This window comes from Otolemur garnettii, unplaced genomic scaffold (genome assembly GCF_000181295.1).
Source record: "Otolemur garnettii isolate 467f Iridium unplaced genomic scaffold, OtoGar3 scaffold00009, whole genome shotgun sequence".
Lineage (NCBI taxonomy): Eukaryota > Metazoa > Chordata > Mammalia > Primates > Galagidae > Otolemur > Otolemur garnettii.
In genome coordinates, this window is record NW_003852404.1 from 4,508,711 (window position 1) to 4,532,248 (window position 23,538).

Consider the following 23,538-nt stretch of genomic DNA (forward strand, 5'->3'; position numbering starts at 1 on the left):
GAGCTATGTCATGGACATGGGACCCAATCAGAGCCTGGCTTGATTTAGCAGGGACTAATGGAGAAGGCTCTGGATTCTGAAAAGGTGGTGGGAAAAAAACAAAACTGAGAAAATTCTATTTACCAGTTCCATGGTTTCCTCCTGTCATTTTTCATTTCTCAGGGATATGGCCATCCTGAGCACTGGGCCAGGAAGTGCTTATAATCATCATCACTTCCCCCTTTTATCAGACAATTGCTGTGGACCAAGGCTTGTGTGAAACCCTTTGCATAATTATCTCCTTGAATCCCCAGACTGACCCAGGAGGTAGTGTTTGTCCCCATTTTCAACATGGAACGCTGAGGTGTTAGAGCCCTTATGGGCTGGGTTAAGACAGAGTTCTGAATCCATCTCAGTGTGCAGGCTGCAGGTGAGAATCGCCCTGGTGATTCTGCATGGTGGCGTGCAAAGTCCTGCCCCTGGGAAATGGCAGAGTGGGGCCTGCAGCCCTGGCCAGCTGCACAGCCCAGTGGACCCATGCCCAGCACTCACTGTATTAGTCCACAGGAGGGAGCATCTAGAGGCTGGGAAAGCTGCTAGGGACCATCCTAGAGCCAGTACTTGGTCCAGACCTTACCTGTGGCCTTTGTTTTTCTATCTGAATAGGGGAAGGTCTCTATTTCCTTTCCCTTGAGGCTTACAGACAGAGCATTAGACAAATGATGAGGACTGGGAGAGGGCTGAGGGTCCGCCAAGTTGGAGAGTGGAGGCGGGGGAGAGCTTGCCAGGAGGGCAGCTCTTACCTTGACATCCCCTCTCCTCTTAAGATGTCCTGGCTACAGAGGGCTCAGGTCCCAGGGGCAGACCTGGCAGCGGGTGGGCTTGGCACTCAGGTGTCCTGGTTCTCTCTGTGTGACCCTGCAGTGTGCAGAGAATACCAAGTTCCTGGTCCGAGCCTCCTACCTGGAGATCTACAATGAAGATGTCCGTGACCTGCTGGGGACTGACACCAAGCAGAAGCTGGAGGTGGGTGCAGACCCAGTGTGGGCAGGTGGGGCTGGTAGTGGGGAGGGTGGGATCAGGTGAGGCTGGGTACTTCTTTTTGTAGACAAGGTCTTGCTGTATTGCCCAGGCTGGTCTTGAATTCCTGGGCTCATGGGATCCTCCTGGGTCAACCTTCTGAGCATCTGGGACTACAGGCACCTGCCACGTCACCCCTCACCCCTTGCTTTGCCTTTTTTATGCAGAAACCTCTGGCCACCCACCTAGGAGAAGGCAGTCTTTCTCTAGTCTCCTCTCCTAGCGCAGCTGAGTCACAGACATTTCCTAGGCATGGAAATAGGGGGAGGGGGCAGGCCTAGAGTATTGTCTCCGCTGTGGAGGTGGATCCTCTGCCCCCTTGCAAAACTTCTGCCAACCTGCCCCAGGGCAGCAGGTGCTCTCCTTCCTGTCCTCCTCACTACCCTGGATCCTAGAAACCCTCAGTGTCCAGGCCAGAGGGGTCTCAGGCTGGCAGCCAAGGGCATTCACTGGCTAGAGGGGCCTCAGACTGGCAGCTGAGGGCATTCAGTGCCCCGAGCCATGGGCCTCAGGCCAGGTGAGCCAGGCTACCTTGACAGCCTCAGCGACAGATATGCTCATGAAACACCTGCATTGGGCCCCTGGCTTTTGACATTCCCTTTGTGGACAATGTATAGTGGGCTTTTTGTGCAAACCTCCCAGCAGCCTTAGGAGGAGGTACTGGTCTCATCCTTGTAACAGATGAAGAAACTGAGGCTTGAGGTGGCTAAGTAAGACCGGCCCATGGGCACACAGTAAAGAGTGGAGATGGGATTTGAACACAGGGAGCCAGGCTCCACAGCACAAGCTCTTAACTTGGGCTCAGCACAGGGCCTGATAATGGCTATAATTAGAGCTTATTAAATCTGCTAAGGCCAGCAAGAGATTTGGGGAAGCAGAGTTACGCCCTTCCCACAGCCACTACAAACTACCACCCTGGAACCCAGCCCCGTGTTGTGGGCTCTTCCTACCCTATGTTCAGGTAGTGTCCAGAGCCTCCTTCCCCAAGGCAGCCAAGGATGTGTGCATGCCTGTGTGCCCCTCTCCATCCCAGCTGGTTGCCATGGTGACGGGGCTCTGGTCTCTGCAGCAGCCACAGATAAGCAGTCACCAAGGAGGTGGTGCGTGCAGGTGGGAGCAGCTGGGGATGTGACTCAGCGCCTCCCCAGGCATTGAGGTGGGGTTGGTAATGTGTGGGAGAAGAAGCCCTGGGGGCTTCACCAGGGGCAGGGGAGAATCTTCTTGGGCCTGAAAATAGAGCCGTGGGAGCCCCTTTGGGGGAAAGCTGAGCTGTCTCCTGAGGTCCCTGAAGATGGCATCCTCCCCCTCTTTATGACCTGGTTCACTGAGGCCCCACCAAGTACCCCCAGAATTCTCTTTTAGATCCATTCTCTTCTTTTTTTTTGAGACAGAGTCTCACTTTATCACCCTCAGTAAAGTGCTGTAACGTCACAGCTCACAGCAACCTCCAACTCCTGGGCTTAAGCGATTCTCTTGCCTCAGCCTCCCAGGTAGCTGGGACTACAGGTGCCCGCCAGAATGCCTGGCTATTTTTTTGTTGTTGCAGTTTGGTCGGGGTGGGGTTTGAACCTGCCACGCTCGGTATATGGGGCCTGCGCCCTACCCACTGAACCACAGGCGCTGCCTGATCCATTCTCTTCTTAATCCTTTTAATAGTCTTGCAGAAATGGGACTTACTATCTCCATTTTACAGAAGAGGAAATTAAAGCCTAGGGAGGCAAACTGATTTCTCCAACTAGCAAGTGACAGAATTTTAGATTTCCAGCCCAAGAGCTTGGTTCAATCACCTCAGCCTACTGTGCCAAATAGGCAGGGCCTCAAGCCATGGGAAGTTTTTTTGGGGGGCTGCTTCTGTCCTTGGGGCTCTGTGCTCATAGCCACCACCTAACTCAAGGTCATTGGCCTTTGTCATTTCCAGCTTCAGGATGCAGGATGCTCCAGCCTTCCCTTGCCTAGGACCCCACTAACAGCTGTGTGACCTTCAGCAAGTCACTTAACCTTTCTGTGCTTCTGTTATTCATCCCTTCTGTGAAGCCCAGTCTCAGGGCTGAGTCTGGCTATTAGTCCACTTCACACTTTGGCCGACAGGACCAGCCTGCACCTGCCCCCTTCTCCACAGCAGGGCCCAACCCCACCTGGGATCCCTGAGGCTGCCCAGAGCAAAGCACCTGAGCCTTCCATTTGGCAGACAAATGCCTTTTGTCCTCATTCATTCTGCTCTTGCCAGAGTGGTTTCATTTACTCTCACACTTGAAAAATATTGCGTTTCACAGCTCTGTGTCAGCAACAAAACAACTTGGCTGCCTGGAAAGCCAGCAGGGAGCAGTCAGATAAATTAATTTACTCTCCACCATCACACTGAGTGCTGCCAGCCTACAGGAGTCCTGGGTAGCAAATGGCTATTCACTTGCCATGGTCTGAGGGTCTGTGGACATTCCTGTTGCCCTGGAGTGGCAGAAGAGAGGCGATCAGGGGCCATGTCAACAGGGCAAAGGAGACAGCACTGAGGGCCCTGGGGTGACCACAGGGTCAGCCCCAGGCGTCTGTAGCTTACAGACTGAAACCACCTTTATAATAATAGCACTGACAGCAGTAACAGCAGGTGGTATTTACTGGGCACTTATCATGTGTCAGGCACCATGCTAAGCATTGTTATGTGCCTTATTTCATTGAATCCTCACCATATCCCTAGGAGCTAGGAATCTCATACCCATTTTACAGATGTAGAAACTGAGGCTCAGGTTAAGTCACTGACCTCAGGTCCCAGGACCAGTAGGAGGCAGGGGTAGGCTTGAAGCGGGCTCCATCTGGGGTGAACTCCTTCCCTGCTACAGTGTGTTTGAAGTGCCAGCCTGTGCTGTAGGAGGGCAGGGGTGGTCTGGGTTGGGCCCTTTCCTCAGGGTCCTTGGGGACCCCTGGGCCCACCTCTTGGAGGCGGGAGGCTCTGCCCCTGACCTGCTGTCCTACCCACAGCTGAAGGAGCATCCGGAGAAGGGCGTGTACGTGAAGGGGCTATCCATGCACACGGTGCACAGCGTGGCCCAGTGTGAGCGCATCATGGAGACAGGCTGGAAGAACCGCTCGGTGGGCTACACACTGATGAACAAGGACTCCTCGCGCTCCCACTCCATCTTCACCATCAGCATCGAGATCTATGCTGTGGGTACGCGGGGTGGCTGAGGGCAAAGAGGGGCTCCTGCTAGCCAAGACGCCTCACCTGGTGGAGCCTCAAGACCCTGTTGAAAAGTGGGAAGAGGGTGCTCCAACTGCTGGGGGAGACACAAGGGGGCCACACAGTGCTCAGAACTATGTTTCCAACGACAGCTATCAGACGGTAGCTGACACCAAGCACTTACTATGTGCCAAGCAGTTTACATGCACTCCTTCCAGCCACCCCATGAGACAGGTACTGATATCATCTCCATTTTACAGATGAGGAAATTGAGGTCACACGATAGAAAAGTGTCAGAGGCTCAGGGCTTGTAGCACAGTGGTTACAGTGCCAGTCACATGCACCAGGGGTGGCAGGTTTGATCCCGGCCCAGGCCAACTAAACAACAATGACAACTGCAACAAAAGATAGCCCGGCATTGTGGCGGGCCCCTATAGTCCCAGCTGCTTGGGAGTCTGAGGCAGGAGAATCACTTGGGCCCAAGAGTTTGAGGTTGCTGTGAGCTATGACACTACAGCACTCTACTGGGGGTGACATAATGAGACTCTGTCTCAAAAAGAAAAGAAAAGTGGGGAGGCTTCTGTGGCTCAGTAGGTAGGGCGCTGGGCCCATATATAGAGGGTGGTGGGTTCGAACCCAGCCCTGGCCAAACTGCAACAAAAAATAGCCGGGCATTGTGGTGGGCGCCTGTAGTCCCAGTGACTTGGGGGGCTGAGGCAAGAGATCGCCTGAGCCCAGGAGTTGGAGGTTGCTGTGAGCTGTGACGCTACAGCACGCTACAGAGGGTGATACAGTGAGACGCTGTCTCTAAAAAAAAAAAAGTGTCAGAGCTGGGTTTCTGTCCCGGGACTCTGCCCCCAGAGTGGGTATCACATAGGCATTTGGGATTCTCTGCTTTCTGTATAATGTTCGATCACTTCATCCTTCTTTCTTTCTGGAAGAGTTACTGAGACAGAGAAGGGGAAGAAAAGAAACCCGGGTTTATTTTTGGACCATCTATGGGCAGATGCTGAGCTAAGCTTTTTGTGCCACTTCACTCCATTTAAACCCCACAGCAGGACAGAGACAGGCATTGTAATTCTCATTTTACAGAAGAGGAAACTGAGGCTCTGAGAGGTGTAGTGATCTGCTTGGTCAAGGCCCTGTAACCACTAAGCAGTAGATCTGGGACTTAAACCCAGGTTTTCCTGACACCTGGGTTTTCTCCATTAACACTGCAGCCGCCTCCAAGTTTATGGTCCATCCTGGCTAGAACTCCAAAGAGCAGAGGAGCAGGAAGCAGCGTCAGGCCAGATCCTGACCCAGGGAACTTCTGCCACACTGGCTTTGCCCCTGGTGCCCTGGGTGTGGAGTGGTCTGTCTGAGAGTCCCAGGGGGTGTTGATATGGGGCGGTCAGTGTGGACACAGCCTCAGTGATGTGGCTGGGGGAGGTGCAGGGACTGGGGCAGCTGAGGACTGACTAGGAGGGAGGATGAGAGAGCGACTTGGTTTGGGGGGCACCTCTTGTCTTTGCAGGAGGATTTGAAGGATGGGGAAGCCACCTGCATGTTTATTGTTTTCATTATAAAATAATAAAAGCTCAATAAAGATATTTAGAAAGTAGAGACTGGTAGGGAAAATTACTCATAGTTCTGGAAGTAAACACAATTAACATTTAAGCATATTTTCTTTGATCCCTTTTTCCTAAGAAAATTCTAAACACAATTGAAATCTGTGCTCTGGCTGGGCACGGTGGCTCATGCCTGTAATCCTGGTACTCTGGGAGGCTGAGGCAGGTGGATCACTTGAGCTCAGGAGTTCGAGACCAGCCTGAGTAAGAGTGAGACCCTGTCTCTACTAAAAATAGAAAAAACTAGCCAGGCGTTGTGGTGGCCACCTGTAGTCCCCGTTACCCAGGAAGTTGAAGCAAGAGGATCTTTTCAGCCCCAAAATTGAGGTTGCTGTGAGCTGTGACACCCATAGCACTCTACCACAGGCAACAAAGTGAGACTGTGTCTCAAAACCAAAACAAAATGAAACAAAAAGTTTTTTTGTAGAGACAGGGTCTCACTGTGTTACTCAGGCTAGCCTCAAACTCTTGGCCTCAAGTGATCCTCCCTCCTTGGCCTCCCAAAGTGCTGGGATTATGTATAATAATATATATATTATTAGGTGTGAGCCACTGTGCCTAATCTAAAGTTAGATTTATTCAGAAATTTCACTGAGGGCTATAGACTGAGGCCCATAGCCCAAGACCAGATTTCAGACTGCTCCGATGTGGTGTTCCACAGTTTGTATATGGGTGATGAAGATTCAGTAGGTACAAGACCGTATCAAACTTACTCAGAAATTACAGTGAAGCAGAATCATACCAGTAATAGATTACAGAGGCATGATGGCTCTGCCAGATATCATGTGCAGGAAAAGACCAGACTGGAGTCATTTATCTCTTAAGGAATGTAATGACTGAGGCAGGAGGCACAGGGTGCCAGGGTGGGGGAGAGGTGAGTGAATGGACACTCTATCCTGTTTGTCCTCACAGCCTCTCTCCGGAGAGCTGTGGGTCCTCACAGAGTCAGGGGCCTGGGAAGTGATGCCGGCAGGTTGCAGCGAGCACACTGCTGCTTGCATTTGCTACCTTACCTCCGATACCCTTGTGAGGAGCTATTGTTAGTCTCATTTTGTTCATGTGAGAAATTGAGAATCAGAGAGGTGTGTGGCTCTGCTAATGTCACACAGCAAGGAGGAGGCAGGACTGGGCTGGGAACTGGGTGCAGGAGTCTCCAAAGCTGATGTTTCCTGTGTTAAAGGACACAACTCCCTGGTGATCCAGTTGTAGCCCCATGTTGTCTGCCTTTGGCCGACAGGAGGTCTGTAGGAGTCCCACTGCACTCAGAGGACAACTTGTGACTCCCAGCCCCTTCTCCTGGAGTCAGACAGCTCTGATCTTGCTACCCTAGTTAGCAGCTGTGTGACCAGGTGAAGTTCCATGCCCTCTCTGAATGTCAGTTTCCTCTTCTGTAAGATGGACACAGTAACAGCACCTGCTCCATGGGGCTCCAGACGCACTTGTGGGGGAGAGTGAGCTGTGGTGCCTGGTGGCTTTTCACTTGAGGCCCTCACCAATGCCTGGTCTTTCTGCAGACGAGCGGGGCAAGGACCACCTTCGTGCGGGAAAGCTGAACCTGGTGGACCTGGCCGGCAGTGAGCGGCAGTCCAAGACGGGTGCCACGGGGGAGCGGCTCAAGGAGGCCACTAAGATCAACCTGTCGCTGTCGGCGCTGGGCAACGTCATCTCGGCATTGGTGGACGGACGCTGCAAACACATCCCGTACCGGGACTCGAAGCTGACGCGGCTGCTACAAGACTCCCTGGGCGGCAACACCAAGACGCTGATGGTGGCCTGCCTGTCACCTGCTGACAACAACTACGACGAGACCCTCAGCACTCTGCGCTACGCCAACCGGGCCAAGAACATCAGGAACAAGCCTCACATCAACGAGGACCCTAAGGACGCGCTCCTTCGTGAGTACCAGGAGGAGATCAAGAAGCTCAAGGCTATCCTGGCCCAGCAGATGAGCCCCAGCAGCCTGTCAGGTAAGACAGCTGGGCGGCAAGTGGCAGGAGGGCTGGCAAGGGGGAAGGCGTCTGAGAGATGAGGGGAACCTCCGTTCCACCTCACATCAGCTGCCTTTAGAACAGCCCTGGCTGGGGACAGCCCAGGTGGCATCTGAGTGTGAAGGGCCCCAGAAGGAGGCCAGTCTGTCTAGCCTGTTCCATCAGCCACGGGCTCTGTCACTCATGGGCTCTGTCACCCACTCCCTGTCTCCGCTGTGCTCATCCGTCATACCCTGTTGGCTGCTGTCCCGGGGCAGCATGGTGAGGCTGAGCTGCTCAGCAGCTGCTGAGTCACCCCCCACATCCCACCCCTACTCCTGGAGAGGCACCTTGTCATTGCGGCTCTCACACCCAGGCATTTATTTGGCTGTCATCAGGCAGGTGGAAATCTTTAGCTGGAGCACAGGCCCGCAGGGTCTTTGGAACACAGGGACTCTAAGATTTGCTTATCTCTGAATCTTTTGAGGAAGGGGGCACAAAAGAGCTTGGGTCCCTCTGTCCATTCATTCACCTCCCACCCACCTTCCTCCCTGTCCCTCCATTCTGTACCCCCCACCCAACTACGCATTCACCCTTCTACCTTTTCATCTACCTACCTGCCTGCCTACCCACACCATTATTTATCCGTCTACCCATCCATCCATCTGTCATCCACTCCTCCTCCTGTCCATTCAGTCATCATCCAAAGACTCACCCATCCTCCCATCCTTCCTTCCATCCACCCTCTCACCTTTCTATCCATGTAATCTCTCATCCATTCACCCATGCTAACCACACATCCCATCCACCCTATCATCCCTGCATCTACCCATTCATTCACTCTCATCATCTCGTATCTGTCTTTCCACTCGCCCACCCATCCATCCATCCCAGGCCACTGAGTACGTCCTCTGTGTGTGGGCCCATGCCGAGTACTGGGGACACAGAGATGAATCAGACCCAGCGTCTGCCTCATGGGGTACTTAACTGCCTGGGGGAGAAGGACACTCCAGCAGACCATCACTCTCAGCAAGACACACTCTAGGGCAGACAGCTGAACAGGGCAGAAAGGCGTGCATAGCCAGGTCTCTTGGGGTAAGGCATCGTCAGTCAGTGAGGGCTTCCCAGAGGAGGCAGTGATTGAGCTGAGTCTTGGTGGGGGAGAATTTTCCCTGTTAGTTTGAGAGTGGCCAGTGTATACAAAGATGCACAAATTCTGCAGTACATTTGGGGAACTACAGATCCTTCTGTTGGCTGCCTGGGGTCTAGGGGTGGTGGGAGATTCCAGGCAGGGGCTGGGGCAGAGAGAGGTGGCCTTGGCCACCACGACAAGGGGCTCCATATTGGCTATCTGCCTTCCTCCTCTTCTCCTGCTCCCTGCCCCAGCCCTGCTCAGCTCCCAGATGGTTAAGGGGCAAGGCAGGCAGGAGTGGTGAGGGGTACCAGGAAGAGGGGTCAAGGGAGGTGCTGCTCCCAGGGAGAGCTGTTAGTGTCCCCTCTCCTGGAATGAGGAGGTTGGAGCTCAGCAGGCTGAACCCGTTGGGGCAGCGCTGGGGAGAGAGCTGAGAGCTGTGTGGTCAATAGCCCGTTCACCTCCTTGCTTCTTGGGTAGGTGACACAGCCCCTGTGAGCCTCAATCCCTTCCCCTGGGAGCTGGAGATTGTGATGACACTTGTGTTTGCCTTGAGGCAGTGAGGAGACCCACCTAGGCTCTGTGTGAGGCCTGGTGCAGAGACAGACAGTTCCTGCTGCTCTGACTTGAGACCGCGTGTGTCTAAGCCAAAGCTTTGCCCACTCAGTGCTCACTGTGGGATGGTGCCCCCTCAGCCTGGATTCCCCCCTGGAACTGGCATAGTTCTTTCTTCCTTTTAGCAGAACTTGAAGCATCTGCCCACTTCCCTGGTCCCAATCATTCTTCCCTCTCTCTTGTCCCTACCTGGGCAGACCCCCCCCACTGGCATTGCCCTTGGCATTGATGGCTGCCCCCTGTTCAGCCAGCAAGCAGTCCTCAGGCAGGCCTCACCTTGGCATCTTGGTGTCAGGTGGCTCAGGTGACCCCTCCCTTCTTGAAACACTTGCTTCTCAGACACCCTATGTTGTGGTCCTCCCACCTCTCCACCTGGTCCTTCTCCGCCACTGGGCTGGGCCTCTGTCCTCTCCTCTCTCTACACTTGCTGCTAAGGGGTTTTCATCTGGCCTCCTGGTGTCAGTCACCACCTCTGCACTTGATGTAGACCCCCAGCCTGGCCATGCAATTTGTGTCTAGGTCTCAATTTATAAACGTGACCAAGTGACAACACAGGGAGGTCACTGCCATTGAAAAGAAAGTTTAATGTTATAGGTTCCCTAGAAATGGGAGGCAGGGCACGGCACATGGGGCCGGGGCCAAGGCCAAGGCCAAGGCAGCAGGAGGGAGGGGAAGCCCTGGGAAAGGTACAGTGAGGCCCGGGACACAGGTTGGGACTGGCTAGTTGGAATAATCCCAGTGGACTCTGTAGCCTATAGGCTAGTCCTGGTTGTCTGGTGCCTGGCCCTGGTTTGTTCAGGCAGAGGCAATCCTGGCTTGGTGTTTGAAAGATTAGATTAGGAGGTGGCTGGGGGTGCGGACTTGGGGTTAGTTGGTTTTTATGTCAAAAATGGACTTATAGGGGTGTACCTGTGGCTCAGTGGGTAAGGCGCCGGCCCCATATGCCGAGGGTGGTGAGTTCAAACCCAGCCCTGGCCAAACTGCAACAAAAAAATAGCCAGGCGTTGTGGCGGATGTTGGTAGTTCCAGCTACTCAGAGAGGCTGAGGCAAGAGAATCGCCTAAGCCCAAGGAGTTTGAGGTTGCTGTGAGCTGTGATGCCATGGCACTCTACCAAGGATTAATAAATGAAACTCTGTCTAAAAAAAAATGGACTTATGGGCCAGGCATGGTGGTTCACGCCTGTAATCCTAGCACTCTGAGAGGCCAAGGTAGGTATATTGCCTGAGCTCAAGAATTCCAGACTAGCCTGGGGAAGACCAAGACCCTTTCTTTACTAAAATAGAAAATTTAGCCAGGTATGGTGGTGCAGGCCTATAGTCCCAGATACTTGGGAGAGGCTGACATAAGAGGATTGCTTGAGCCCAGGAGTTTAGGGTTGCTGTGAGCTGTGATCCCATGGCACTCTAGCCTAGGGCAGCAGAATGAGACTTTATTTCAAAAAAAAAAAAAAGAAGAAGAAGAAGAAGAATGGATTTATGGACAGTTGTATAATATCTCCAGGAATTAGCCCTGGGAGGGGCAATCTCTTCCTGGCCAGCAAGTCCCCTAAGATGACAAAACATCATAAAATATTGGAGATTAAAAAAAAACATGTCTTCTGAATTCTAGACTTGAATATTCAGCATCTAATAAGCGCTTCGAATTCAACACATCCCACACGCCGCTCTTGATGGGCCCCTAAATCTGCCAGCCTTGCAGCCACCCCCACACTGCTGATGGCAGCTCAGTCCTTCCAGACCTTCAAACCAGAAATGGTGGGGTCATCCGTGGCTTCTCACTTTCTCTCAAATCCACATCCCAGCTGTCAGCAGATCCTGTTGTCCCTACCTTAAAATGTGGCTAGAGGCCATCTGCTGCTATCTGGGCCACCAGTGTCTGTCCCCTGAGTTACTACAGGTCTGCCTAACAGGCCTCCCGCAGCGCATTCTCCTGTCCTGTTACTGCCCTGCATACACCTGACAATGGCCTTATTTGACCCAGAATAAAAACCCATGCCGCACTGGGAGGCTCCACAGCCCTCCCAGTCTGGTCTTTATCTCTCTCCACCCTTCTCTGAACCTCATACCTGCCCCGGGGCCTTTGCACTCACTGTTGTCAATCTAGCAGCCTCCTCCCTGAGATCCCTACCACCTCTCTCCCCTGCTGTCACCGTGACTCTGAGGTCTTTAACTCACTGTTTAATTGCAGTGCTTTTGTCTGCTTCCGCCCTGCTTTCTTTTTCTACTTAGTACACATCGCCTTATGTTAGGCATTTTGCTTGTTTATTTTGTTTGCTTTTCTCCCCCAGTGGAAAACACAACGTGGGCATGGAGTTTTCTTTGTTCAGGGTTGCATTCTCAGTGTTTAGAACATGGGGGGGGGGGCTGTCTTGGATGACTGTCTGAGCATTTTCCACCGAGACCTGTTTGAAATAAATCTGGTCCTTTAGAATCTTTCCTGAATGACCACATAGTTATCTTGCTAGAGATTCTGCTCAGTTCCTGTACACTCTGGTCTTGGTTGTTTGTGTCTGTTTCGGTACTAGCTCTGCTGGACAGCCAGGGGCCCCCAAGTCCTGCCCAGGTTGAGGAGAAGCTGTTGCCCCCACCTGTGATCCAACAAGACACAGAGGCCGAGAAGCAGCTGATCCGAGAGGTGAGACCGGAGCGGGCAGCTGGGGCCCCTTAGGATGAAGGGCTGAGGAGGTGCTGGCTCCAGTACAGTGCTACTCTACCTTCACCCTGTTACCTTGGGGTTGGGGCTGCAGACCCTCTCTCGTATCAGAGAAAGCAGAGGCTCGAACAGATGCCATGACTTGCCCAGGGTTACTCTGGGCCAGGTTTGGGCTCTTGCCTCTAGGCTGCTGGCAGTGCCTTGTCAGTGTCACGTGGGGAGAATAAAGAGGGGAATGGGGGCATCTTCAGGAGCATGGTCTGTCCTTGGTACTGAAAGAAGGGGCGGCTGAAGGCTGATGGGTGTCCCTGGCGATGGGAATAGCCTGTGCAAACGCAGAGCCCCCTGGGTCCCGGCTTCACCTCCATCCATGCCTCTGTTGGTTTCCTGAAGTCTCTACCACTTGAAGGCCGCGTTCTGAGACCTGAGCATGTGATGGAGTTTGACATTTGACAGTCCCTTTAGCGCACTGGCTTTTCCTGATGGTGATCTAATGCCAGCCAGGGACAACTCATCCGGGGCTGGGATATATCTGTAGCTGGGCCCTGCCACTCAACTCTGACCTCACTTGGGACCAGCCCTTAGGCCCTGGAAGTCCTTGTCAGGTGTTGGGGACCGGGCCCTGCCTCTAGGGCAGACTGGTAAGGGCTGGAGGGTTGTGAGAAATCTATCAGAGTCCCCGATGACAGGCAGAGGCTTCTGCTGTTTGGGGAGAGGCTAAATGGGACCCCATTCTGTCCTCTGGAGGCTCTGGGAGCTCCAGTCTTTTCAGCTGCTGGCCTGGGGCAGGTCCGGTATCAGGTCCCTGTCTGGAACTTGGGCCTGGCTCCCGGGGAGGAGCTGGCAAGGATGGGGCTTTGGGGGATGTCTGAGCATGGGCTCCTGGAAATGAAGGCCATCACTCTTTGGAGCTGGACATATGCATAGAACTACGCAGTATCCAGGGGGAGGGCAGGGAAGGGACGCTGCAGGAGCTGGACTGGAAGCTTCTTCTAAGGGAAGCCCAGGCAGGTGGCGGCTGCTCCCTGTCAGGCAGCCAGACCACTGCTGCCTCCTAGTGGTCGCCAGGGAGAAGACCCATTGTTCCTGGCAAGCCCCTGGGAGATGTAGCCATTTGGGGGTGGGGTCGCTGCCTCCTCCACTTAGTAGTGTCTGATGGCGCCACCACCAAGACTCCAAGAAACCCCAGGGGTTTTCCTGTGAGCCACATTTAAAGGAAGAGTCGAGGCTGTCTGCCTCCCACCTCCCTCCCATTTGTCCTTTCTCATGCTGCTCCTATTTATTGAGCACCTGCTGTGTGCCTGGGACTCTGCTTTCCTTTCCATCTTAGAACCATTCAGGGCCAGGGAGGAGGCCTTCTGTGTGGCGGAGAGGGCGTGGGCCAGGAATCTGCTCAAGGTGACTCTGGGCTTCAGTCTCCAGTCTCCTGGGGGGATTTGGACCAGAAGATTCCTAGGGCCCATCCACCTTTCACACCCTACATGGACATCCTGATGGCCTCATGACCTTGGGCAGGCTGTTCAGCTGTTCACGCTCTCTGAGCCTCTCCCATCTACAGAATGGGCATCAGGGCACTGCCCTGCCACTTGACACAGGCTGTAAGGGGATGAAGTGAAGGGCTTCTCCTCATCACTGCCTGTCGTATGTTAAGCAGGAGTCAGGGGTCTGGGTCAGCAATCTAGCCCCCATTTAAGCCTGAACAGGCAGACCCTGAGTACCTGCTGGGCACTGGGCACTGGAGCTAGAGAGGCAGGCGGGGCCGAGGAAGGGTCTTCTTATTTGAAATATCAGAAGTAACAGAGCATGTCTTGTGGACTGTCAGGAAGGCTCCAGCACAGCAGGAGAGGTCGGGCATAGGAGGGAGATGGGGTGGGGTGTTGGAAGCAAGTCGGGTAGCTTGGTGTTGGATGGCTCATCTGCTGTCACAGGAGTGGGGGTGCACTAGGCAGAACTGCAGGAAGGTAAGGGGCTCCTACTGCTCTGGGGGAATGGAGGGTCATGGAGACAGAGGAGAGGGGAGGCCTGGGGAGGTGTGCTCGGCCACTCAGAAGCCCGCCTGGGATTTGTTGTCCCACGTTTAAGAGTGGAAGTGGAAGTCGGTGCTGTTCATATGTGTGTTTGCGCGTACATGTGTGTTCAAGGCCTGCCCGTTAAGTTTGCAAACTTGTCACCGTGCACTAACCTTGGTAGCACTCTACAGACAGCTCAGTAAGGCTTCATAACCTTGGCATATCAGTGTCTCAGAGCTGTATTTGTGTCAGTGTGTCGTGGTGTCTTGCTGAATGGTGTTCATTCTTGTTGGTGCACGTTTTTGTGCACCGTCCTGAGAATGTCAGAGCTTGAGTTAGAGCAATGAACCAACATTCATAAATTTGTTAAACTTGGCAAGAGTGGAAGTGAAATCAGGCACATGTTAGTCCAAGTTTACAGGGATAATGCCATGAAGAAAAGAGCAGTGTACATATGGATTAAATGTTTTCCTGAGGGGAGACAAAGCATCACTGAAGGAGAGAGGTCAGGGTAGCCAGTAACGAGCAGAGCTGATGAAAACATTGTAAAACTTTGTTGAATTGTAAAACTTTGTTGAATCACTGGCTGACTCTGAGAAGCATAGGAGACTGAGTACACATCAGTGGAGAAACAGGAAAATCTTTTGTGTTTGTTTTACATTACTCTGACTGATTGAAGGAGAAATAGGAAAATCTTAACTGGAAATCTTGGCCAACAACTCATGGCTCTTACATCACAACAATGCACCAACTCACATGGCACTGTCTGTGAGGGAGTTTTTAGCCAGTGGACAAATAAATGAATGTATTGGAACACCCTCCCTATTCACCTAATGTGGCTCCCAATGACTTTTTTCATTACCCGAAGATAAACGAAATATTGAAAGGAAGACTTTTTTTTTTTGCATTTTTTAAGCCAGGGCTGGATTTGAACATATGGGGCCAGTGCCCTACTTCTTGAGCCACAGGTGCTGCCCAAAAGGAAGACTTTTTTTTTTTTTTTTTTTTTTTTTTTTTTTTTTTTTTTTTTGCAGTTTTTGGCTGGGGCTGGGTTTGAACATGCTACCTCTGGCATATGGGGCCGGCGCCCTACTCCTTTGAGCCATGGGCACCGCCAAAGGAAGACATTTTGATGACATTTAGGACATCTAAGGTAATACAATGACAGTGCTGATAGTCCAGAAAAATAGTTCCAAAATTGCTTTGGAGGGTGAACGAGGTACTGGTGTTGGTGCATAGCTCCCCAAGGGGAGTACCTCGCAGGTGACCCTAGTGATAGTCAGCGATGAGGTATAGAGCACTTTTTCTAGGGTGAGTTTATGAACTTAGTGGTCAGGGCTTCAGTCCTGTGTGTTTCCAGCCAGGTGTTGCTAGGGCACAGGTGGGTGGGCTGAGGCCTGAAGAGGCAAGAGAAATGTCTCTAAGAAAAAGAGAAAATTCTCTACCACAGAGGGGCGGTCAGCAGTGGATTTGGAGAGGCTGCTGGCAAGAGTGGTTCCAAGGCAGGCTGAGGGCCACAGAACATTCCAGAATATGGGAAGGGACATTCTCTGGGGAGAGGGGTATATCTCAAGGTGACATTTCCCAGCCTGTGTCCTGTACTTCAGTGAAAACAAACCCAGCTGCCGTGGCTCACACCTGTAATCCCAGTGCCCCGGGAAGTCAAGGCGGGAGTATCATTCATGCCTATGTCAAGACCAGTCTGGGTGGGCGGTGCCTGTTACTCAGTGGATAGGGTGCCAGCCACATACACTGAGGTTGGCGAGTTTGAGCCCAGCCAGAGCCAGTTAAAACAACAATGACAACTGCAACAACAACAACAAAAAATAGCCAGGCACTGTGGTGGGTGCCTGTAGTCCCACCTACTTGGGAGGCTGAGGCAAAAGAATTGTTTAAGCCCAAGAGTTTGAGAGTGCTGTGAGCTGTGACGCTACGGCACTCTACCCAGGGTGACAGCTTGAGACTCTGTCTCAAAAAAAAAAAAAAGACCAGCCTGAGCAGTATAATGAGACCCCTGTCTCTACAGTAAATACAAAAATTAGCCCAGCATGGTGACATGTGGCTATAGTTCCAGCTACATGGGAGGCTGAGGCAGAAGAATCACTTGAGTTCGAGGCTGTAAACTCAGCTATGATTGTTCCTCTGCACTCCAGCCTGGGTGACAAAGCAAGAGCCTGTCTTAAAAAACAAAAATTCAGGCTGGGCGCCAATAGCTTAGTGGTTAGGGCTCTGGCCACACGCACTGGGGCTGGTGGGTTCGAACCTGACCTGAGCCTGCTAAAACAAACAAAAAAATAGCCGGGCATTGTGGTGGGTGCTCGTAGTTCCAGCGAACAGGGAGGCTGAGGCAAGAGAATCACTTGAGCCCAGGAGTTGGAGGTTGCTGTGAGCTATGACGTCATAGCACTCTACGAGGGCAACAAAGTGAGACTCTGTTTCAATAAACAAAATAAAAAATAAAACAAACAAACAAAAAAATTTAGGCTGGGCATGGTGGCTCATGCCTATAATCTTAGCACTCTGGGAGGCTGAGGCGGGTGGATTGCCTGAGCCTGTGAGTTGGAGACCAGCCTGAACCAGAGCCAGACCTCATCTCTAAGAAAAAAAATAGAGAATAGCCAGGCATTGTAGCTGGTGCCTGTAATCTCAGCTACATGGGAGGTTGAGGCAAGAGAATCCCTAAAGCCCAAGAGTTTGAGGTTGCTGTGAGCTGTGACGCCACAGCACTCTACTGAGGTCAACAAAGTGAGACTGTCTCAAAACGAAATAAAACAAAACAAAACAAAAAATTCACACACACACACACAATAAAGAGAGTAATGGAAGCTCAGAAAGTGTGCTAAGAAGGAATAGGGAGCGTGGCAGAGGGTCTTCCGAGTATGGTCAGGGAAGGCCTCTCTAAGGGGGTGTCACTAAGCTGAGGCCATAAGCAAGGGTCTGAGGCAGGAGGAAGGGGCATGGCCAGGATTTGCAAGGGATCAGTGACCTCAAGTGTTTTCAAGGGGCAGACGGGGCCAGATCGTGTACGGACTCAGGTCAAATTGAGCTGCTTAGATTTTTCCCGTGAACGTGGGTGGGTTGATGGCTCTGAGCAGGGGCAAAACCTGGTGTGATGGGCATACGGTGGTGGCTGTGTGGGGAGGTTGGGGCAGGATCCGGAAGGCGAGTGGCAGCCAGGCAGGAGGCTGTGGGGACAAGAACTAGGGGTGACGGAGAGAAAAGCGATGGGAAAAATTGTCATTGATGGGTTGAGAAGCATTGAGTAGGAAGGCATTTAAAGATGCGGAAAGGTGTTCATGGTGGATTGTTGTGTAGAAAAAAATAGACAAATACGTGTATTATGGGCCTGTTAAAAATGCGTAGAGGACAGCTCAGAAGGGTCCTTATTGGGAAGTAACTGTCACAGTGTCACGTGCCTGGATTCTTTGGGCCGGCTTGCACGTTCTGTATTGTCTGAATAGCAAAACAGGAATTCTGAAAGTTGTGTTTCAAAATGGTGGTAACAGGCCACCTCCCCTCTGGCCCTGCCTGCCCCCAGGAATACGAAGAGCGCTTGGCCAGGCTGAAGGCCGACTACCAGGCCGAGCAGGAGTCTCGGGCCAGGCTAGAGGAGGACATCACTGCCATGCGCAACTCCTACGACGTCAAGCTGTCCACACTGGAAGAGAATCTGAGGAAGGAGACAGGTGTGCGCCAGCAGGGCTGTGGGGGGGACCCCATCCTCTTTTCCTTCTCCCTGGGAGCTGCACGCCCACAGTGCTCTCTAGGCACGAGGCTCAGTTTTTTGTTTTTTTTTTTTTGAGACAGAGTCTCACTATGTCACCCTCAGTAGAGTGCAGTGACATCACAGCTCACAGCAAACTTCAACTCTTGGGCTCAAGCAATTCTCGTGGCTCAGCCTCCCAAATAGCTGGGACTACAGGCACCCGCCACAATGTCCAGCTATTTTTTGGTTGCAGTTGTCATTGTTTAGCTGGCCTGGGCTGAGATTGACCCTGCCAGCCTCTGGTTATGTGGCCAGGGCCCTACTCACTGAGCTATGGGCAACGCCAGGCTCAGTGCTTTTTAACCCTCACAACAGTCCAGCCACGTAGGTACCACCATCACTCCCCCCCCCTCGTTTTGGTGAGGAAACCGAGACACAGAGAGGGTAACTTGTCCCCGGTCACAAGTGGAGCTGGGGTTTGAACCCACGCAGTCTGGCTCCAGAGCTGGGTTCTCGCCCCTGCACTGCACCCGATGGCTGCCCACAGTCCAGCTGGGCCCCAGCTCACGGCAGACCCTGAGTCAGAACCAGCTGCATTGTGGGCGTGCACCACTGCCCTGAATTTCAGTGTTCCTCTCACTTTTGATCTTCTCTGTCACCATGGCAACTACATCCCAGGATAAGGATTTCGTCATTAGCAGGGACTTTTACCCATCTAGAAGTTTGTGGCTTTCTTCTGCCATGCTAGGGTTTCCCACCCTACCGTATCATCCAAACACACATTCCGCCAGGAAGCCCAGACCTCTTGGCACGCAGGAAAGTGTTGTGAAACCCAGTCGTGTAAGGGTGATGGTGCTGGCCCCATCCTCGGTACCATCTGGGCATCACTGTGTGCCAGGTACCAGGAAGGTCCGTTACCCGCACCTCTTGCTGAGCCTCCCCCAGTCTGCACTTAACAGGTGTGGAGACCAAGGTGGTTCCTGGACTTTGTCAGGGAGTGGATGTCATGTTTCAGCAAAGGGAAAATCAGAACCTTCTTGAGGGAGCCTGGGAGGCAAGTGATAAAGAGGTGCCAGCAGCCCCTGAGCTGGGGGCCCTGAGGGGCCATGTGAGCACAGTCCCACCCCAGCTGGTAGAGACCCAGAGCAAGAGGGAAGGAGCAGATTCTGGCATTTTCCATTCTTCAGAGTGTCCCGTAGCCCTCCGCATGATCTTTATTTGGCTTCTGTAGCTCTGACATTACCCTCTGGCATTCATTTCACTCCCATGCATCTGGTATATCTGGAGGACAAGACCCTGGGCCAGGTATTCTGAGGGGGGATGGCACCCTGGGGGCTGGAGAATGAAATCTGCCCATCAGGAGCTCTCAGCCTTGAAAGGCTGTGAGACCCACAGGTGCAGCTGTTGACATGTGAGGAGCAGCCTCAGGCCAGTGCTAAGAGCCCAGCATTTAGCAGCCCCGAGATCAGAGAATGCAGGGATCACAGTGCTGGTCAGGGAAGGCTTCCTGGAAGAGGCAGAAAGAGGCAGGTTTGAGTTCTAACAGAAGAGAGGGCAGCAGGCAGAGATGGAAAGGTCTGGGGCCCGGGAGGCTCTGACTGTTCCCCTTATCTTTTGGATACATTGGGCTTGGGTCCCCTCTTTCTAATCCTTTAGAAAACTAAGAGAAATTCTCCATTTTCCAGAGGCTGTCCTGAAGGCCGAAGTCCTCTACAAGAGTGAAGTCATGTCCAGAGCCGAGTTTGCCAACGTGACTGAGTACTCTACTTTCCAGTACCAGACAGCCGAGAGACCCGAGGTCTTCTCCATGCCGGACACTCTGCCTAGCAGTGATGGCTCTAGATGTGAGGAGCTGCCCCAACTGGGGCCCACCAAGTCTGAGATTTCTTTTGAGTCCAGTGGGTCACCGACACTCGAAGAAAATTCTGTGTCTGAGGCCTACCCTGGTCCCCAGGAGCCCCCCAACCTGGAGTTCTCTAGGTTGTCCGAGGTGGAGTCTGAGAGCAAACACTTCTCGGAAGAGTATCTTGGCAAGGAGGGCGAAGGATCGTTGCCGGCGGAAGAGAACTACGTCCAGGAGGAGGAGCCACAGCAGTCACCTCTGCAGATGTTACCGGGCCTGAGGGATCCTTTTGCGGAGGTGGAAGCCAAGCTGGCCAGACTCTCTGCGGCTGTGGCCAGTATCGATGTGCCCCAGGAAGATGTCCCCAAGGCTCCCGTGCAGGTAGCTGAGGTCATACGTGATGCCTGAGTGGGCAGACTGGCTGGGGGCACGGAGGTCGCTGTGCACACACAGACCCTCTGGTGCCTGCTGCTCCAGCTGTGCCTCTGCTGCGTCCATCACGGTGCTGGTGTTGGTGGCTGGTTCAGGGGCACTGGTGTCCAGGTGTCTGGGAAGGAGAAGGGAATCAGTGGGAAAGTGGGAATCGAGGTACAAGGTTAACGGCGGGGTGGGTACCTTCTCTACTGAGGGAGAGAATTTGGCCAGTTGCCATGGTTACGCTGAGCTTAAAGGTCTGCAGGAGGCTTAGTGGACCTCACATGAGGCAGGCTCAGGGCAGGAGCTGGGTGGGGGTGTCTACACGCTCTTCCTCCATCCTGCCCCTCTGTCCAGCATCTTCTCCTCTTTCAATTACCCTCATTTTTGTGTTTTAAAAAGATTTTCTTGGCTTGGCGCCTGTAGCTCAGCGGCTAGGGCGCCAGCCACATACACTGGAGCTGGCAGGTTGGAATCCAGCCCGGGCTTTCCAAACAACAATGACAACTACAACCAAAAAATAGCTGGGCCTTGTGGTGGGTGCCTTTAGTCCCAGGTACTTGGGAGACTGAGGCAAGAGAATCACTTAAGCCCAAGAGTTTGAGGTTGCTGTGAGCTGTGACACCACAGCACTTTACCAAGGGCAACATAGTGAGACTCTGTCTCAAAAAAATTGTTTTTTCTTCTTTTCTCCCCTCTTTGTTCTCTGTTTTCCATTCCTTTGTGTGTGCGTGTATGTGTGTGCGTGTGGGCAGGCCTTTGAATCAGACCTGGGTTCAAATCCCAGCTCTAGCACTTACTTAGATTACCTCTCTGGGCCTCGGTTTCCTCATCTGTGAAATGGGGATGCCAGTGTGTCCAGCAGAGATAACACCCTGGACCTCAGCAGGAGGTCATGGCGTGCCTGCCTCCCCCCATTTCTTCTCTTCCCTGTCGTCCCCCTCATTTCTTCCCCTTCTCGTGCCCCTTTTCTCAGTGGTGACAGGTGAGGGTGTAGGTGGTGAGTGTAGGTGTAGGTGGTGAGTGGCCTTGGGGAGTTGAGGCAAAAGCTGGGGTGGGGAAGTAGAGGATGATTCTGGCCCAAACCAGCCCTCTTCCTCCCCGCCACCCCATTCTCCTCCAAGGAACCCTCCCCACCAGGCCTGTGGGAGCCCAGTGAGGCCATGTCTGAAGAAGCTGAGGTGACTGATGACGTCCTGCCCAGCACGGTGAGTCCCTCCTTGGGCTGGTCCTCCATGTGGTGGCTGGTTTTGTTCAATTTCCCATGAGCCTCAGGCTTGTCTTCTCCTTGGCTGGTTTCCTCATCCACGAGACTGGCAGCAACCCCAGCCTTGCCTGGCTTGAGGTGGATGGCCTGTGGCCAAGCCGTGTATAGTTGGAGGAAGTGTCACCCTGTTGTTATTATTGCATGTATGTGTATATTTTTGTTTATATATATATATATATATCTCACACTTTTTTTTTTTTTTCAGTTTTGGCTGGGGCCAGGCTTGAACCTGCCACCCCTGGTATATGGGACGGGCACCCTACTCCTTGAGCCACAGGCACCGCCCTGTTCTAATTCTTTTTTAAATTTTATTTTTAATTATTACGTGTACATAATAGTTGTATATCTTTCTACACTATATGTGTTGTTCGAACCGGCAGACAGTGTGAATTAATCAAATCAGGGTAATTGGGGTATCCATCACCTCAAGCATTTATCCTTTCTTTGTGTTAAGAACATTCCAGTTTCACTATTTTTTTTTTTTTTTAAAGAGACAGAGTCTCACTTTGTCCCTTTTGGTAGAGTGCTGTAGTATCACAGCTCACAGCAACCTCCAGCTCTTGGGCCTAGGCGATTCTCTTGCCTCAGCCTCCCTCATAGCTAGGACTACAGGCGCCCGTCACAACGCCCGGCTGCAGTTCCACTCTTTTAGTTATTTTAAGTATACTCTTGCTGGTTATAGTCACTTCGTTGTGCTATCAAACATTGCTCATTCTAACTACTTTTGTACCCACTAACCACCCCCACTTTATCCCCCCATCCCTATCCGTCCCACACCTTTGGTCTCCACCAGATCAGTTGTTTTTCAGATGTAGCTGCCACATCTGAGTGAGAACCTGCTAGGTTTGTCTTTCTGCGCTTGGCTTATTTCACTTAGTGTAATGTTCTCCAGTTCCACCCGTAATAGTGCAAATGGCGGCATCTCATTCATTTTTTTGTGGCTACCTAATACTCCATTGTATGTATATACCACAATTTCTTTATCCATTCATCTGTTGATGGACACGTAAGCTTCCTCCAGACTTTGACTGTTGTGAATAGAGCTGCAGTAACACGGTCTTTTTGAGGAGTCGCTTTCCATGCTGTTCTTCACAAGGGTTGTGCTGATTTCCCCAGAGAGGGTTCCCCTTTCTCCACATCCTCACCAGCATTTGTTATTTTTTGTCTTTCTGATAAAAGCCATTTTAACTGGGGGAGATGATATTTCATCTTAGTTGGTTTACATGTGCCGACACCCTAACCTGCTTTTGTACATGTTAAGTCTAAGTTAAAAGTGTGCCCTGTATCAATCCGTATAGCCTATAGCTAGGAGGAGTGAGAGTTATAAGAAACATCTGTATAGCTCCATAATGGAACACCTTGGCGAAAAGGGCACGGGGAGGAATTTAACTCTCCTAACAAGCATGAGAGAGCTTGTGAGATGACGGCATTGGAGAATTGGCAGTCTCTACACCTGTGGTGTTGAGAGGCACAAGATCAGCCTTATATTAGGCTGGAGGAGAAGGCAGTGGGGAGCGTGCACGTTCTATCACGGATCTCTCACTCTGACTCTGTCTCCTCTCCTGCCTGTAGAGCGCCACCACTGGCGTCTTTCTGCCGAAGATCACTAAAGTCTGCTAAAGACTAAGATCTATCTTTCTAAGAAGACTGCTTTACTCTCTCAAAGACTCTCTCTCTCCCTCCCCTTGCTAAAGTAAATAGCCCTCAGGCACCTAAGAGCAATTGTTCCTTGATAAGTGGCTTGGCCCTAAAGAAGTACATTGCACCATTAGGTGTAAATTTACCCAACGCCTCCAACCACCTCCTGCTATTTAATTTCCTTCCATTGATGTACTTAACTGAGAGTTGATGGACTAGTTCCAATTTTGTGTTGAGTCCATGTGGCATTCGTTTTTCCATTCTTGCCATACTTCACTTAGAACCGGCTCAATCTCATCTGGGTTGTTACAAAAGATACCCATTTTAAAATCAGTTTATTTTATTTTTTATTATTGTTTCAGGTTAATTTGAGGGTACAAAGAATTAGGTTACGACGATGTTTGCATTTGTTAGGTAGAGTCTCTCTTATTCTATCTCGCCCCCAAGAGCTG

At 52.1% G+C, this 23,538-nt stretch overlaps 1 protein-coding gene across 1 annotated transcript in view; it reads left to right on the forward strand.

Moving 5' to 3' along the window:
* Positions 1–23,538, forward strand: part of KIF17 (kinesin family member 17) — a 43,995-nt gene that overhangs the window by 6,203 nt on the left and 14,254 nt on the right. Inside the window, exons 3-9 of the mRNA XM_012801465.1 lie at positions 904–1,005; positions 4,033–4,222; positions 7,356–7,808; positions 12,082–12,191; positions 17,757–17,904; positions 19,610–20,148; positions 21,306–21,389. Of these exons, the coding sequence (XP_012656919.1) occupies positions 904–1,005; positions 4,033–4,222; positions 7,356–7,808; positions 12,082–12,191; positions 17,757–17,904; positions 19,610–20,148; positions 21,306–21,389 (1,626 nt within the window). The remainder of the gene's footprint in view (positions 1–903; positions 1,006–4,032; positions 4,223–7,355; positions 7,809–12,081; positions 12,192–17,756; positions 17,905–19,609; positions 20,149–21,305; positions 21,390–23,538) is intronic.